The sequence below is a fragment of the Rhodofomes roseus genome, assembly GCF_022264815.1.
Source record: "Rhodofomes roseus strain CIRM-BRFM 1785 chromosome Unknown C8Q71scaffold_19, whole genome shotgun sequence".
Taxonomy (NCBI): Eukaryota; Fungi; Basidiomycota; class Agaricomycetes; order Polyporales; family Fomitopsidaceae; genus Rhodofomes; species Rhodofomes roseus.
The window spans coordinates 130,648-145,343 of NW_025952975.1; the positions used below are offsets into that span (position 1 = coordinate 130,648).

Sequence of the window (14,696 nt, forward strand, 5' to 3'; positions counted from 1 at the left end):
CTGTTCAGAGTTGTGGCAGCCTCAAATTCAGCCACAAGGCCATGAGTATCGAGCATCACTGTTACTGTACTACTATTGGCTACTGTAATATTTCCAAAATATTCTGATGGATAGGCCTCATACTATATAGTCTATAGCTAGTCTTACTTTCCCAGTGACTTCAGCACTTGGCACAAATCACAAAATAACAAAATCACACAAATGCCTCTGTTGGCATGGTTGTGGTTATTTGCACATATTTTTTGTGTTGCATGTGGTGGCTCCCCTAGCCACTGTATATGCATAGCTGTTAGGAACGTGCTTGTAGGGAAGGCTGGACGTGACAAGGCTGAAGTTCCAGAGGGCATGGGAGAGAATGATGGCGATGGTGAAGGTATTGACAACACCTTGAAAGACTTGCCTGAGGTTCTTGATTTACTGGACTTGAACATGAGGTCAAAGACTGCAGTTTGGATTTCCAGAGATAGAGGTCAAGGATGGAGACAGAGTTGTGCAGAACAGACAGAGTCCAGAGTCCAGAGTTCAGAGTGTTGTGTTAACAAGTATAACAAGATACTCAAACTGAGGTATAAGTTCACTACAGCTTGGGCGTTTATATGGAGTAAGCTAATTGTGAGTCATAAGGGTCCATAGCATGTGGAACACAACAATAATGTAGTCCGGAGTTAGCAGAACTCTGAGGTGAGCACATGGAGTTGAACAATAACTATTGTATTGTAAGAAAAGGAGGTGAGCACATGGTACATAATTGTCCTGAGGTGAAACATGAAATGGAAGATGGATGAAGCATACACAATAAGACCAGAGTTCAGACATGGAGAAACAGAACCAGAGATTGGAGGACCGGAGTTGCGAGACTTGGTGGCATGGATGTGACAATAGCATTCACTTAGTGATACATGATCTGAATGAAGGGCTTTCAGATGGGTTCAGTATGTTTATATCATTTGTTACTGATGCATACTGTGAAGGCTTGTATTGTTTGAGATTACATTGCACAATAAGCACTCATCAAGCACCTGTGCCACACTTGTTGACAGTTCAGAATACTGACCTGTCAGCAAGTCATCTTGCAGTGTAGTCTCCCAGACTCTGTTGCAGAATGCTGCAAACAATTGTCCCAAACAGGATTCACCATACAGCTGCAATCTGTATTGAATACCAGGAGGCCTCATATAATACACTCTGTAGTGGATATTGGTTTGCTGTAGTGTCTGTTATTGATGGCACAATGTGCAAAACAAAAACAAATGTTCAAATGCCTCTTTGTACACTGTTGTGGTTGTTTACTTCATATGAATGATTCAAATGAGCAACACAGCATACCCACAGACATTGTGATCACATTCTTAGACATATACGGGGAAGGTTGCACTGTTGCTACATTGCTGAATAAAAATACAAACCATACAAACCTAAGATATTGGATCAGGGCATGTTTTATTAGACCTACAGTTCAGATTCCTTAGATAGGATCTATGCAAGATATTGATGGCACTCCTGCAGCATAAACAGGTTCCTCATTGAGCAGACAGCCTACTACAAGCAACATATGCAGTAAAGGGTTTTGCTGTCTATTGTATCTAAAGGTCATTGCATAGGCTGTGAACCATGTGGGCACAAGCCCTGTCAACACAGGACACATCTGCGGTGTACAAATGCATCTTTTCACGGATGCAGAGGTGCATGCAGTTTCTTTGTTTTGCATTTTGTGGCTTAACTAGCCACTCAGTATGCCCGCTATTTGTACAGTCTGTGAATGAAGGGCTATCAGATGAGTAAACTATCACCATTACAATTTGTTAGTGATTGTATCGTGAATGCCTGTATAAATTTGACGTTACATCGCTTGTTGAGAGCGTATTAAGTGCCCAAATCACGTGCCTACTTCAGCGTGTCCACAGATCTAATTTTTAGACCTGAGGACATGCCAAAGTGAACCCAGTCCCTGAGATCTGTTACTCCAAATGGAGATTAGTCCCTGACCATTATTGCTACTTTTGGTCAAGGACTGCCCTTTTCAGTGTTGCTTGCTCTTCCATGGCCCCAAGAAAATCAGGAGATAACTAGAATATTGACAATGGTAGGTGTTATACTACAGATGTCATCATGGGTATCACTTCGCCACATAGTCCATTTCCATCAAAGTATCTGGCTGCTATATGGGCAGTTGACTGGAGCTGGATTATCACTATATAATCAGTGTATGCAGTACCAATTGTTGGTCACTTCAGAAGAATGAAAGCTTCAATGTAATATGACTGTGCATCCGTGTTTGCAGCCTAATCTGATATTCAAGATAACCACTACAGTGATGCTCATCTGACATGAAGTCCTTCCATATTGGGCCCCATGCTAAGGCATTTCATCCACTCCAGTCATAAGAATGATTCCTTCCTACCTTGGGGATCATGATGGTTTGTATATTGGGTGAAGTGACAAACTGTGCCTGCTCAGGGAAAGCACAGCATTCTTGCATGATGGATCAATACTGAATAGGTAATACCAGGAGATATCTGCATACTTTCTCATTTCATCCAATCTTTGTTGGTATCAAAAGTTGTCCACAGGAAGGGACGATCAGCATTGTTGACTTTGTATGTACCATTGTGTGTGACAAGCTGTCATAATATTCTGCCACCACCCAATATCAGAATTCTATATGTAGTGACATCACTGGCACAGCAGGAGAAGTCACAAAGACCCATTCCTGAAACAAATGTGCTAGGGATAGAGGCTCAACAGCCTCAGAGCTGATAAAAACTGAGGTGATTACAATTACTGAGTGGCTGCATCTTCCAGGTTCGAGATGTGCATTTGTTGTATTTCCTTATCTGCCTTTTGGATCATTGAATGGACATTGCTTTAGCAGTTTCATTACATTAGATAATAACTGAGGTATCTGATTACCAATGGTTCAATGCTATAAAAGTGCTGATTACTGTATCCATTATCTGGACTCTGAGGTTGGACTATTACTGAGTTTCTACTGTGTGTGTTCTGATTCATTATGACTAGATGGCTTGGTAATCATGATTCTTACCAGTCAAATACCCAGTTATGATAGATTTACACTTGTATACCAAGGAAAAGCTGTATTGGTTATCAGTTTATCAAGCTATTTCCAAAGCAACTGTGCTATTTTCAGGCTGTACACCAAAGATGTGCACTTTCACAAACCTTGGTATTGCCTGGGGAAGGACAGAAATAAAACAGTGGCTGTGTAAGGATGATTTGGTAACATTGCTTGCCTCATTGTTAACAATGAAGTGTGAGGCTATCTTGTCATTTTGCTTCTAGATTGGCCTTGGATGAGTCAAGGAGAAGTACTTACAATTCTACAAGACGCCTTACTTTCCTGAGATGTTCTATGTAGCTCTGTTGGCTGTGTCCTTACAAAAGGTATGAGCAGACTTCCAAAGAGCAGTCAAATGATATCCTCACCTGTACTTCACTTCACATCAATTGATTTCTGTATCAGCCTGCATTGGTGTTGCAGTCATTGTGCCTCAGAGCAATTCCAAAAGCCTAAGTCGAGCTCTGTACAGCCCTAGGGACATAGAGCTCGACGAGGCGGACTTTCTACAGTGTGTGTTATGTAATACAGCCACGTGTCTATAGTAGAAACAGCCACAAAGTTGAACCCAATGAAGGAGTGAAAAGCGAGTGAGTGCAAAGGTTCAAATCCCCAAAGTGTAAAAAGAATACAGTATGCATGGTATAGTGATGGCCTCCATGTGGAATAAAGGAGAACATACCATGACACATTTTACGACTTGGACAGGGCAATGGAGCTCAGAATAGTCTGCAGACATGCAGAATAAATTTGAGCTCAACACTCCCACCTGACCTGGCAAGTCCCCAGCGCAAGCATGTTCACCATCTCCAGCACCTTTGGCTTAGCCAGCAACTGTGTGAGGATGTCAGCAGGCATTTCAGAAGTGCAGAGGTGTATGATCTTAATCCACCCTTTGGCTACTTTGTTCCTGAGCCAGTGGAAGCGCAAGTTGAGGTGCTTTATGTGTTCATGGTGTTTGAGATTTTATGCAACATGCAGCGTGGAGAAATTGTCAATATGAAGCTTGGTGGCAAGGGTGACATTGAAACTGAGTGCTCTGTGCAGATTGCAAAGCCAGAGGATTTCCTTGCCTGCAGAAACCGCTGCACCCAACTCTGCCTCCATTGTAGACAGCACCACAATTGTCTGAAGACGACTCAACCAATAAATCACACCTAGACCCATAACGATGTATCCAGACGTGGATTGACCAGTGCCAGGGCGGGCAGCCAGACATGGATTGACCAGTGCCAGGGTGGGCAGCCAGCATGGTCAGTGTTGGCATAGGAGGGGAAATGCTCGGAATTGGATGAAGGGGGATAGGTGAGCTTGTAATGCAGGGTACCCTTGATATACTGGAAGAGGTGCTTGACGACTTTCCACTGTGTCATGTCAGAATTCTTCGTGAAACGTGCCAGGTTGCCCACAGTACGTGCATTGTCTGGACAAGTTGCAACAGCAAGGTAGAAGAGCAAACCTACAGCCTGGTTGTATGGGATGTTCTGCATCTCCCTAACCTCAGGGACGTCTTGGAAGCCATGGTTCCACTGAGACAAAGGCCAAGCGCCATTGGGGTGCCCACAGGGTTGCAGTTTGTGAAACCATATTTTTCCAGGATGTGAAGAGGCAAAATTGATAGCAAATGTGTTGCCCTATCGCACTCAATCTTGCCTCGTAGGAGCCAAGGCGTTGGCGCAAGGTCCCTGAGCTTGAAGTGCATACAAAGGTTGTCCTTGACACGCTCAATAGCTGTTTTGCACTTTGCAGCAATGATGATGTTGTCAGAACAGACAGGAATGATGATGTGCACTCTGTCTTGAAGATAGACTCAGATGCTCTGCTCGCAAATCAGCTCTGAACACTGTGTGTTGATCGTGATTTCCCAGGCGGGGAAATCTGCAGGACAATTCAGGTTTCCGGCGAGCTTCCTGTAGATGTCCTGGAAACAGCTTGCCGTCCAATGTCCATTGAATGTACAAATTACATAATCTAGTTGGGTGGGCACCTGGTGACCATATCTGTTGCGTCATGTTGCACGCATATGCATTTGAACACCGCTGTCGAGGCTCGAGCACTGTGCGCATACATCAGTGATACTTGCACTCAGCTTGCTCTCATCCAATACAACCCAACTTTTTGACTCTTGCAGAAATACCCAAGTCTACTGAGCCAGCACGACAAGCCGTCCAACTTACTAAGCCCTACAGTAGTCCGGTCTGGCAGCGTGCAGGAACGGGGCTTCATGGATGCCCATGTAGTGTCTGCAAAATCAACCCTCATGGTGACCTCCCTCCAGTCTCGGAGCAACATCGGGAAGCATTTTCAGATTGAAGATCAAGACTGAGAGAACAAAGTGTGGCTACTGGAAACTAGAAAGCTTTGCAGCAACTTGATTGCAACCCTTGATTGCAACCCAACTTGAAGAGGAACAACCAAGTGAATCTCACCACGACAGACCCACGGCATTGGAGGTGTTTGGTGTCAGCAGAATGCGTCCCCAGCACAGCTGCAACCAAGAGATCAAGGAAGAGCCTGCGGTACAAGAATTGTCTGTCACAATTGTGCCGGCTGACTGATGCCATAAATCCTGCTGGCCTTCATGGAGAACCAAAAGAGCAAACACCAGTGTAATGTGTGTTGAGCTCGAATTTATTCCGCATTTCTGCGGATTATTCTGAGCTCCATTGCCCTGTCCAAGTCATAATATGTGTCCTGGTGTGTTCTCCCTTATTCTACATGGACGCCATTACTGTACCGTGCATACTGTATTTTTCCCGACCTCTTTCCCTTCAGTCTACCATTTTCTATAATGTTTGACACTTCTGGGATTTGAACCCTTGCACTCACTCGCTTTTCACTTGTTTGTTGATTTCGACTTTGTGGCTGTTCTACTATACAGATGTGGCTGTATTACGTAACACAGGCCGTAGACAGTCCGCTTCGTCGAGCTCTAAGTCCCTAAGACTTTACAGAGCTCGACTTAGGCCTTTGGAATCGCTCTGAGGCGCACTGCAGCCAACAGCCACACCCAGTCCGGAGTTTTCTGCTCAAAGCCCTCTGGCTGCTGCATGTACACCTCCTTCAGCTCGCCATTGAGATAGGCTGGGGAGATGTCAACAGACTCGAGCACGAGGTCTTCCAGGGCTGCAAGTGCAAGAATGGCTCGAATCGACGCCCACTTTGGTGTAGGAGCAAAGGTCTCGTTGTAGTTGAGACCAGGACGTTGGGAGAAGCCTTTGGCGACGAGTCGGCCCTTGTACCGCTCAATCGAGCCGTCAGCATTGCGCTTGACACGGAAAACCCATCGAGAGCCAATGGCCTTTTGTCCAGGGGGCAATTGAACGAGCTCAAAGGTCCCATTCTCGACTAGGGACTGCACCTCGTCCTGAGCAGCCTTGAGCCACTTCCCTCGCTCGTCTGGTGGTCGCTTCATGGCGTCTGCAAACGTCTTGGGCTCGCCAAAGTGCCCCTGGTCCGCCTTGCATGTGTTTTGAACCACAGACTCGAACGCAAAATCGGGGGCTTCGTCATAGGACAAGAAATCCTCGCGCTCAGCGGAGTACACGTGTTCAACGCCTGCAATCAACGCCTCGAGCGAGCAGCCATGGGCATCCTCGTGTCCGTCTCCACGCAAGAAATCAAGTTTGTCGTCGCTGGAGGTAGGAGAGGGTGGAGAAACAGGCTCTGGAAGCGGAGCAGGTACAGCAGCAGGTGGAGATAGTGGTGCATCAATGAGAGGATCAGGCGACGGAGAATTGCGCTGAGGTGTTTCTGCGCGTTGGCCTGGCTCAGGCGTCGAGGCAGGCGATGTAGAGTCGACTCTAAAACGCTGGGGCAAGAGATTCCGACGCTGCAAGTCGTTGTTGTTCAGTGAGCCTTGAAAACGCGTAGATCGAGCTGGGAGTCGACGTGAAGGCGCAGGATAGGGCCTATATCCATCATAGTTGTCCATTTGACGACGGACTACTGGACGCAGAGGGGCCGGCGCAGGCGGCGGCGGTGCAGGAGGGCTCGGTGGACGTGCTGGACAATCAGGGAAGTTTTCGCGGGCATTCTGGGGCAGAGGCAACGGATTTTGCGGTGGAGGTGCAGGAGGTGCAGGATCATCAGAGTCGTCTCCCCCCTGATCATGCAGCTCTGGCGCATCAGGGACATCCTCGGCCGGCTTGCCCTCGTCGTCAGCAGGGCCTGAAACGTCGATTTTGTCGAGGGGAAGGCCGAAAACATTGATGAAGGGCGAGTTACCAGGGAAGCAGCGTTCGTCAAAGACAGCATGCGACGAAATGATGAATTTCTTCGCAGCAGGGTCCCAGAATCGCCAGGCCTTGGTGCCCTCAGGATAGCCGACGAAAATACACTTCCTGGTGTGCGGCTGCATCGCCTTGCGATCCTTCTTCTGCACCAACACGTAGGCAAGACAGCCAAAAGCGCGGAAGTAGGAGACATCCGGTTTGCGCCCATCGCCTTTCCAGGCAGTCCAGGGCACAGCACCTCGCAAGGACGACGTGGGCATGCAGTTTCGCGTGTGGACAAAGGTAGAGACGGCGTGGCCCCAAAACGACGGAGGGAGCTTTGACTGGACAAGGAGGGCAGTCCCACCCTCAGCAATCGTCCTGTTGGCTCGCTCTGCAACGCCGTTCTGGTGGGGTTCATCTGGCTCAGTGTGCTGACGCTGGATGCCGTGCTGAGCGCAAAAATCGACGAACTGCTTGCCCATGTACTCCCCACCCTTGTCGTCGCACGTAGCCTTCAGGACAAGGCCTAGCGTGTTTTCAGCATACGCCTTGAATGCCTTGAATGCAGAGAATGTGTTGCTTTTGCGCTTCAGGAAAGCAACAACCCAGAACCTCGAAGCATCGCAGATAAAAGTCATCCAGTAAACATACCCCTCCGGCGTAGGCGTAGGGAGCGCGCCCTTGAGGTCGGTGTGAACCAGGGCGATGCGGACGAATTTTCTGGACGCAAAACGAGGGATAGAGTGTCGATGCAGCTTACCAGCCAGGCAAGGCTCGCAGATGGGGTCAGGGGTGCGCTTCGAACGAATGGTGAGGCCGGAGACGAGGCCTTTTGAGTGCGCCGAGCAGAGGTCGTCGAGATTGACGTGTGAGCAGCGCTGGTGCCAAAGCGCAAGGTCCAGATCGCAGGTCGTCGAAGTGGACGACGCATTCTTCGTCTGAGACACAGTCTGGCCGAGCAGATAGCCGACGTTGTGCTCGTTAACTCGCGCCTCGAAGCGCAGTTTGCAGTCCTGGTAGAAAAACGTGTTGGCAGCCTGCAGCTCAATGGTGTAGCCCTTCTTGTGTGTGAGGTGGAAAACAGACAATAAATTGCTGGCAAGTGCAGGGACATGGAGGACGTCATGCAGTACAACAGCTGGTGATAAAACTCCGTCCCTCTCCGCAGGCTGAAAGACCACAGACCCTAGTCGAGCCGGGTAGACGATGTGCAAGTTGGCAAGCAAATGGGGATGGAATGGGGCAAGTAGGAGCAAAACCAGTGGCAGTGAGGTGTCATGTGTGCAGAAGCACCTGTGTTGGTGTTCCAATTAGCTGCTGCAGGCGTAGAGAGGCAAGAGGCGCGATCCGACAAGGATAGGAGGGCAGAGGCACAACCAGCACTCACAGTGGCCGCTCCAGCGGACTCCTGAGACGCATCCTGCACGTCCTGGACGTTTTCCGACGCCTCCCTTGCCTCCTTCGCCTTGTCCTTGCCCTTTCCAGAGCGAAACTGCGTGCGCTGCGATGCTCTCTCCTTCGCCTTGACGCTAGCATCGCGTTTGGAGAAGCACTGCTCCTCGGAGTGGCCAGAGCGACCGCAGAAAGCGCAGATGATGGCAGCAGCGACCTGGGAGAGGACAGGGATCGTCGACAACGCACCAGGCTGGTTTTCGAGCGCAACAAACGTGTCCTGGAGCTTCTCAAGCGTGAGGGGTCGTCCAGCAAGAGGGTCTGACGAAGAGCAGCATATTCGGCGGGCAGTGCACGAATTAGGGCCATAAGGACGAGTTCATCGTCGAGTTTGGCAATGTCAAAGTCCTGGGGATGAAGGGCCTTCATATCGGACTTGAGCTGCGAAGCTCGCGTCGAAAGCGTCAAAAGGGACTCGTCCTCGGCCTTGGAGAGGCTCAGGAGCGCGTTGTAGGTGTTAAAACGTGTACCAGGTCGTTTCTGCATGTGCACAGACTCCAGCTTCACCCACATCGCCTCAGGATCATCTCGGATTGCCTCCAAATGCGTCCCTCTCCACACACCCCCAGATCTCCCCAGCTGCCAGGTCCCTCCTGTTCTTGAAATCGCACAGGTCTCGATGTTCTGAGGCGTCCAGAGGCGCAGTAAACAAAGGCCTGATCTCTGAGCCCTTCACAATGCGAAGAGCTGCAAGAGTTCGAAGTCTAGCCTCCATATCGAGCCTCCATTGCTGGTAGTTGCGATTGGTGAGCTTCGGGAAGGTAGCAGGGGACAGCGCCATGGTGACGATACAAAGGGCGACGTGTTGACGGACAGGTCGAGCAAGGAACGGGGTAAAACAGCGCAGAGATGAGCGAGATATCAACCAAAGATCGAATAGGGGCAAAGACAGGGGCTTTCAAAGTGCAGGTAGGCTGAAAGAGCGAAGGGGGACACCTTGGGAGGGCCACAGAGCGTTTGGACGGGCGGATATGGACGTCTTGAGGCTTTCAGAGCGCAGGGCTCATAACCTTTTGGCTGCAGTGCGCCTCAGAGCATTTCCAAAGGCCTAAGTCAAGCTCTGTAAAGTCTTTATATTACGATCCCTGAGGTACGAAGGAATCGTTCTTATGACTGGAGGGCATGAAACGCCTTACAGTGACGCCCGATATGGAAGGAGTCCACGTGACTTTTTGAGGCCCAGATAAGCAAAGATAAGTAACTGATACTAATGTCCTATTAGCGGGACCTAAAATTTGAAACTCCCAGACGACGCGACTTGCACCAACAGATACAAATAAATGCTGTGGCTGGCTGCTCTGTCCTGGGGTGAGGGCCCATGAAACACCTTCCAGTGGTGCCCAATATGGCAACTGGTGGCTTTCATCATGTGACTTACAGGCTGGCTGGCTGCTGTGGCCTGCCAGCGCTCACACTGTATACAGTCAATTAGTAAGTAATCATAGTAGACATAGTATGCCCATCTGATAGCCATCCGTTCAAGGAGTATACAGTAATATTCCTAAGCACTTACAGTGGCTGGTTGGGCTGGAAAGTGCAAAACAAAAAAATCTACATGTGCCTCTGCATAAGTCAAAGCACCTCTGTCTGCTCCAGATACTCACTGAATCATCTGGACAGTGACCTCATGCAGTTGAATGACTTTGTATGTGTTAGTTGCTTCTGTGATACAGCAAAGATGAGCAATATTGGGCAATTTGACCACTAGTGTGCATATAATTGCTTATGTGTCATGTCTATCACTGACTTGTGTCGTTTATGATGACCAACTGTACCTGTTTAGTTTCCTAATATATTATCAGGATTTTGCGCATTTTTACAAGCTCATAACAAGCCCATTTGCCCTGTATCAGCTGTGGTTTCCTTATTGGGCAGGTTGCCTGCTACTTATGGTGTAAGACCTCGGCCTATCTGGGAGGCCTTGTTCAGGGGTGTGAACGGGCTTCACGGCTCTATAGGCCAGGGGCGACCTTGGTGCACTGCTGCCAGTGCCGTTGGGTGTGTCCTAGACGGGGCGAGGAGCCAGTCGAGGGTAGTTCCTAGACGGGCGAGGAGCCTAGTTGAGGGTCGTCAGCGTGGCGAGGAGCCGGCTGTTGTCGTCAGCAAGGCGAGGAGCCGGCTGTAGTCGTACGCTGGTGAGGAGCCTGCGAGGAGAGCCCACGGCGAGGAGCCCAGGGCAACGAGCTGGCGAGGAGCCGCTTAGGAGACAGCGAGGAGCCGTGCTCCTCAGCGCGGCGAGGAGCTCGCACTGTTCGTCAGAGTGCGAGGAGCACTCTCGACTAGAGACAAGACTCCACACTCGGACGGTGCGGTGATTCGCACGCGTACGAGGTGGCAGTAGAAGGTTAAGATCAGTTTCTTCCCAAAAAGGAAGGCAGATGTCTAAGTACATGTGCAATCTAATCTTATCTACACTAGATGGTTCATAATCTATAGTACTGGACAGGCATAGTGATGCCTATCTGTCACATATGGCAATACACAAAACAGCACACTCATAGACCTCATCTGGGCCCCTCTGACTAAACACTGCATGTATGATACATGCTTAGCATCTGTGGGAGTATGTGTGCCACACAGACAGTGACTAGAGCCTAATGTATTGCTTCTGTAAGCACTGGGCTGATGATACAGCAACCAATGTAGATGTATTGAAGGTGTAACATGAGATAGAGTCTTTCTTCTCAATTGGAGCCTTTCAATTCATTGTCTATGCTTTTGATAATATTCACTGATTTCTCCACATTTGTTTAGATCTGTACAAGCTAGTTTAAGAGAAGTAACAGGCTTACATCGCTTACTAAGCGCCCATTAAGCGCCCGTGTGCCGTTCGGAGTTGCATCCACCTGGAAATTCCAGGCGGATGCAACTCCGTGCGGCAGGGGAGAGATGCTGATTGCCTGATAAGCCCATTTCCTTGCCTTGTTAAGGCAGGCCTGCCGATGATTGGGCTGAGTTTAAAATTCAGCCACAAGGCCATTAGTAGCACAGTCACTCTACTACTATAGGCCAATAAAATCCGTAAAATCTTCAAAATATTGTGCTTTGTAGCCCTCACACTATAGAGTCTATGGCTAGTCTTACCTTCTCATGCACTTCAATACTCAGGGCACAATTCACGAAATAAAAAATCACACAAATGCCTCGGCGACATGCTTGTAGTCCTTTGTGCCTGGTAAATGATCTCTAAGAATGCAATTGTATGCCTATAAGCACCTTTGTGTCTAGTAGTGTACATTACAATCTACTTACTGCTGTTTCTGGTATGTGGCTCTACCTTTGTAGATGCAGAGGCACATGTGAGTGTTTTTGTTTTGCATTTTGTGGCTTTGCTAGCCATTGTATATGCATAGCATTCACCCTTTATATCCTCTGAATGAAGGGCTTTCAGGAGCGTATAGTATGCTTGTATCATTTGTTACTGATGTGTACTTTGAAGGCTTGTAATGAATCAGGCTACATTGTGCAATAAGCGCTCAATAAGCGCCCGTGCCACGCGAGGTTCACTTGTTGACAGGTCAAAATTTTGACCTGTCAACAAGTCATCTTGCAGTGTAGTCTCCCAGACTCTTTTGCAAACTGCTGCAAAAAGTAATTGTCCTTCATAGGATTCACCATTCTCAGCCCAGCCACAAGTTGGATTGAATCCAAAAAACCTCGAAATATTCATGCTAGTAGTCCTCATACTATAGACTCTATAATGGGTATCAGTTTGCTGTAGTGTCCATTACTCATGCCACAATATGCAAAACAAAAAGTGCACAAGTTGTCATGGTTTTCTTTACTTCGTGCACATAATTCAAATAAATAACACAGCATATCCACATTTTTAGACCCACTGGATAGTGAAGTTGTATCATTGCTAGACTGCTGAATAAAAATGCAAAACTGGGAGATTGGACCCAGGGCAACTTTCATCAGACATACAGTTCATAAGGTTCCTTAGATAATATCTATGCAGGATAGCAATGACACTCCCTTAGCATACTGCTACTTTTGGTCAAAACTGCCCTTTTGAGTGTTACTGCTCTTCCATGGCCATGATAAAATCAAAAATACCCCAAAAATCCACAATGGTATGTGTCATATCATAGATGTGATCTTGGGTATCACACTACCATGTAGCTCCAGAGACTTCCGACTAAATTTGGTTTCTCTCCCACTTATCTGATTCATATAACCAAATAAAATACTCACAGACATTCCATCAAAGTATCTGGCTACTATATTGGGCAGAAGGATTTCCCTGTGAGTTGGTGGTTTGCTAGTTGATCTGAGCTCAATAATCATTATGAAGCATACTTACATGTTGGATCAATACTATATAGGTACTACCACCATAATACATCTCCACATTCCTATTCTGTCCAACCTATGCCCATATCACCACATAAAGGGGCACTCAGCATTGTGTACTTTATGCCAATGTGCATGCCATCACTCAAAATCAAAAAGAAATTATTGGGTAGAGATTAAATGAGAACACTGGCTCAATAGGGGAAGTCATAAATACATGTTCCTGAGGCAGATGGCCTTGGAGCTCATGGAAGGAAACCACATTGTTTTTCCATTACCAAGTGGCTGTAACCCGCCTCCCTGCAGTTACTACGATACATCACTACGGACACTTACCTTACACAAACGTCATGGTTCCGCACACATACCCGTCACCGTTCCTTCACATTACATAAGCAATTACCTTCATGTTTGGATTCACACCTTCATTGTCCTTTAGTCTCTACTATTGCGCAACAAAGACACTTGGTTCCTGTTCTTGTTCTGAGTGATTACCTGGTGTTAGGGATAGAGGCTTGATAGCCTCAGAGTGCACAGAAACTCGTTAGAAGTGTTTACTTACCGAGTGGCTGCCTCAGTGAAGGTTTGTTATGTGCTTATCTTACTCTCCTTATCTTTCCTTTATTCCACTCAATGGACATCAATGTAGCGCTTTCATTGGTTTATTACCGAGGTATTGATTACTGATGTTTTGATGCTTTAGAAGCGTTTGTTACTGTATCTACTAAACAGACTATTACCGAGTTTCTAGTGTGTTCTTACTCATTATGATCAGATGCTTTCAGTACTGATACAAGAGCTATTGTATGCTCAGTAAATGGTGGTTATTACCGATCAATTACCGAGTTATAATGGTTTTGTATTGGCATAGAAAGGAATGGCTGTGCAGCAATTACCGAGCCATTACCGAAGCTGTGTTGAATGGCTGTGCTATCCTTAGGCTGTACACCGAAAATGCGGACTCTTGCATGCCTTGGTAATGCCTCGGGAATCACAGTCCTGAAACAGTGGCTATACTGTGGCTGTACTAGGATGACTTGGTAACATAGCTTGCCTTGTTGGAAACAATGGGGTGTAAGGCTATGATCCTATTGTTCTCCTAGAATGGCCTCTGAAGCAGTGTAAATGAGTCAAGGACATGTACTATACACTTCTACGACACTCCTTGATTTTCTATATGCTTCCATGTAGCTCCATTGGCTGTGTCCTCGGTAATGGCATAAAAGGCCATTCCCGAGCACGGTCAAGGACATCTATCTTCAATCCACCATCTACTCTTCACCAAAACACACCCTGTGTGCCACTCAAAGTCTTACTTTGCCCCGAGTGCTAAGTTAGCCATACTAGCCACTCAACCACTCTCGCCGAGTTCTTACTGATGCGCTCTAAGACCTGCGACAGTGAAACCTTACTTAGTACAGTCCTTGTGCTACTATTAAGATTTGAGTAACTCATTGACTGACTTCACAAGTTGGGGTCAGTAAGAGAAGGTGCTTAGTCATCATCTACTTCTGTAAACTTGTTACCAACATCAATAGATCTCTGTATCAACTAGTTCCATACTAGCACGTCTCAGTGGCATTACTATAATTAAAGTGGTTAGCCTAATCAGCAACTCACTTGACACTAAAGCAAGCCTTATAGCCATTAGCTGG

At 47.5% G+C, this 14,696-nt stretch overlaps 1 protein-coding gene across 1 annotated transcript; it reads left to right on the forward strand.

Annotated features, from left to right (window-relative positions):
• Positions 1-201: 201 nt before the first annotated feature.
• Positions 202-876, forward strand: C8Q71DRAFT_725816 (uncharacterized protein; the record flags this gene model as incomplete). The annotated part of the gene is made up of 2 exons (XM_047921723.1): positions 202-612; positions 778-876. 2 exons carry the CDS (start codon positions 202-204, stop codon positions 874-876), a joined length of 510 nt encoding a protein of 169 aa, XP_047775906.1.
• Between the last annotated feature and the right edge of the window lie 13,820 nt (positions 877-14,696).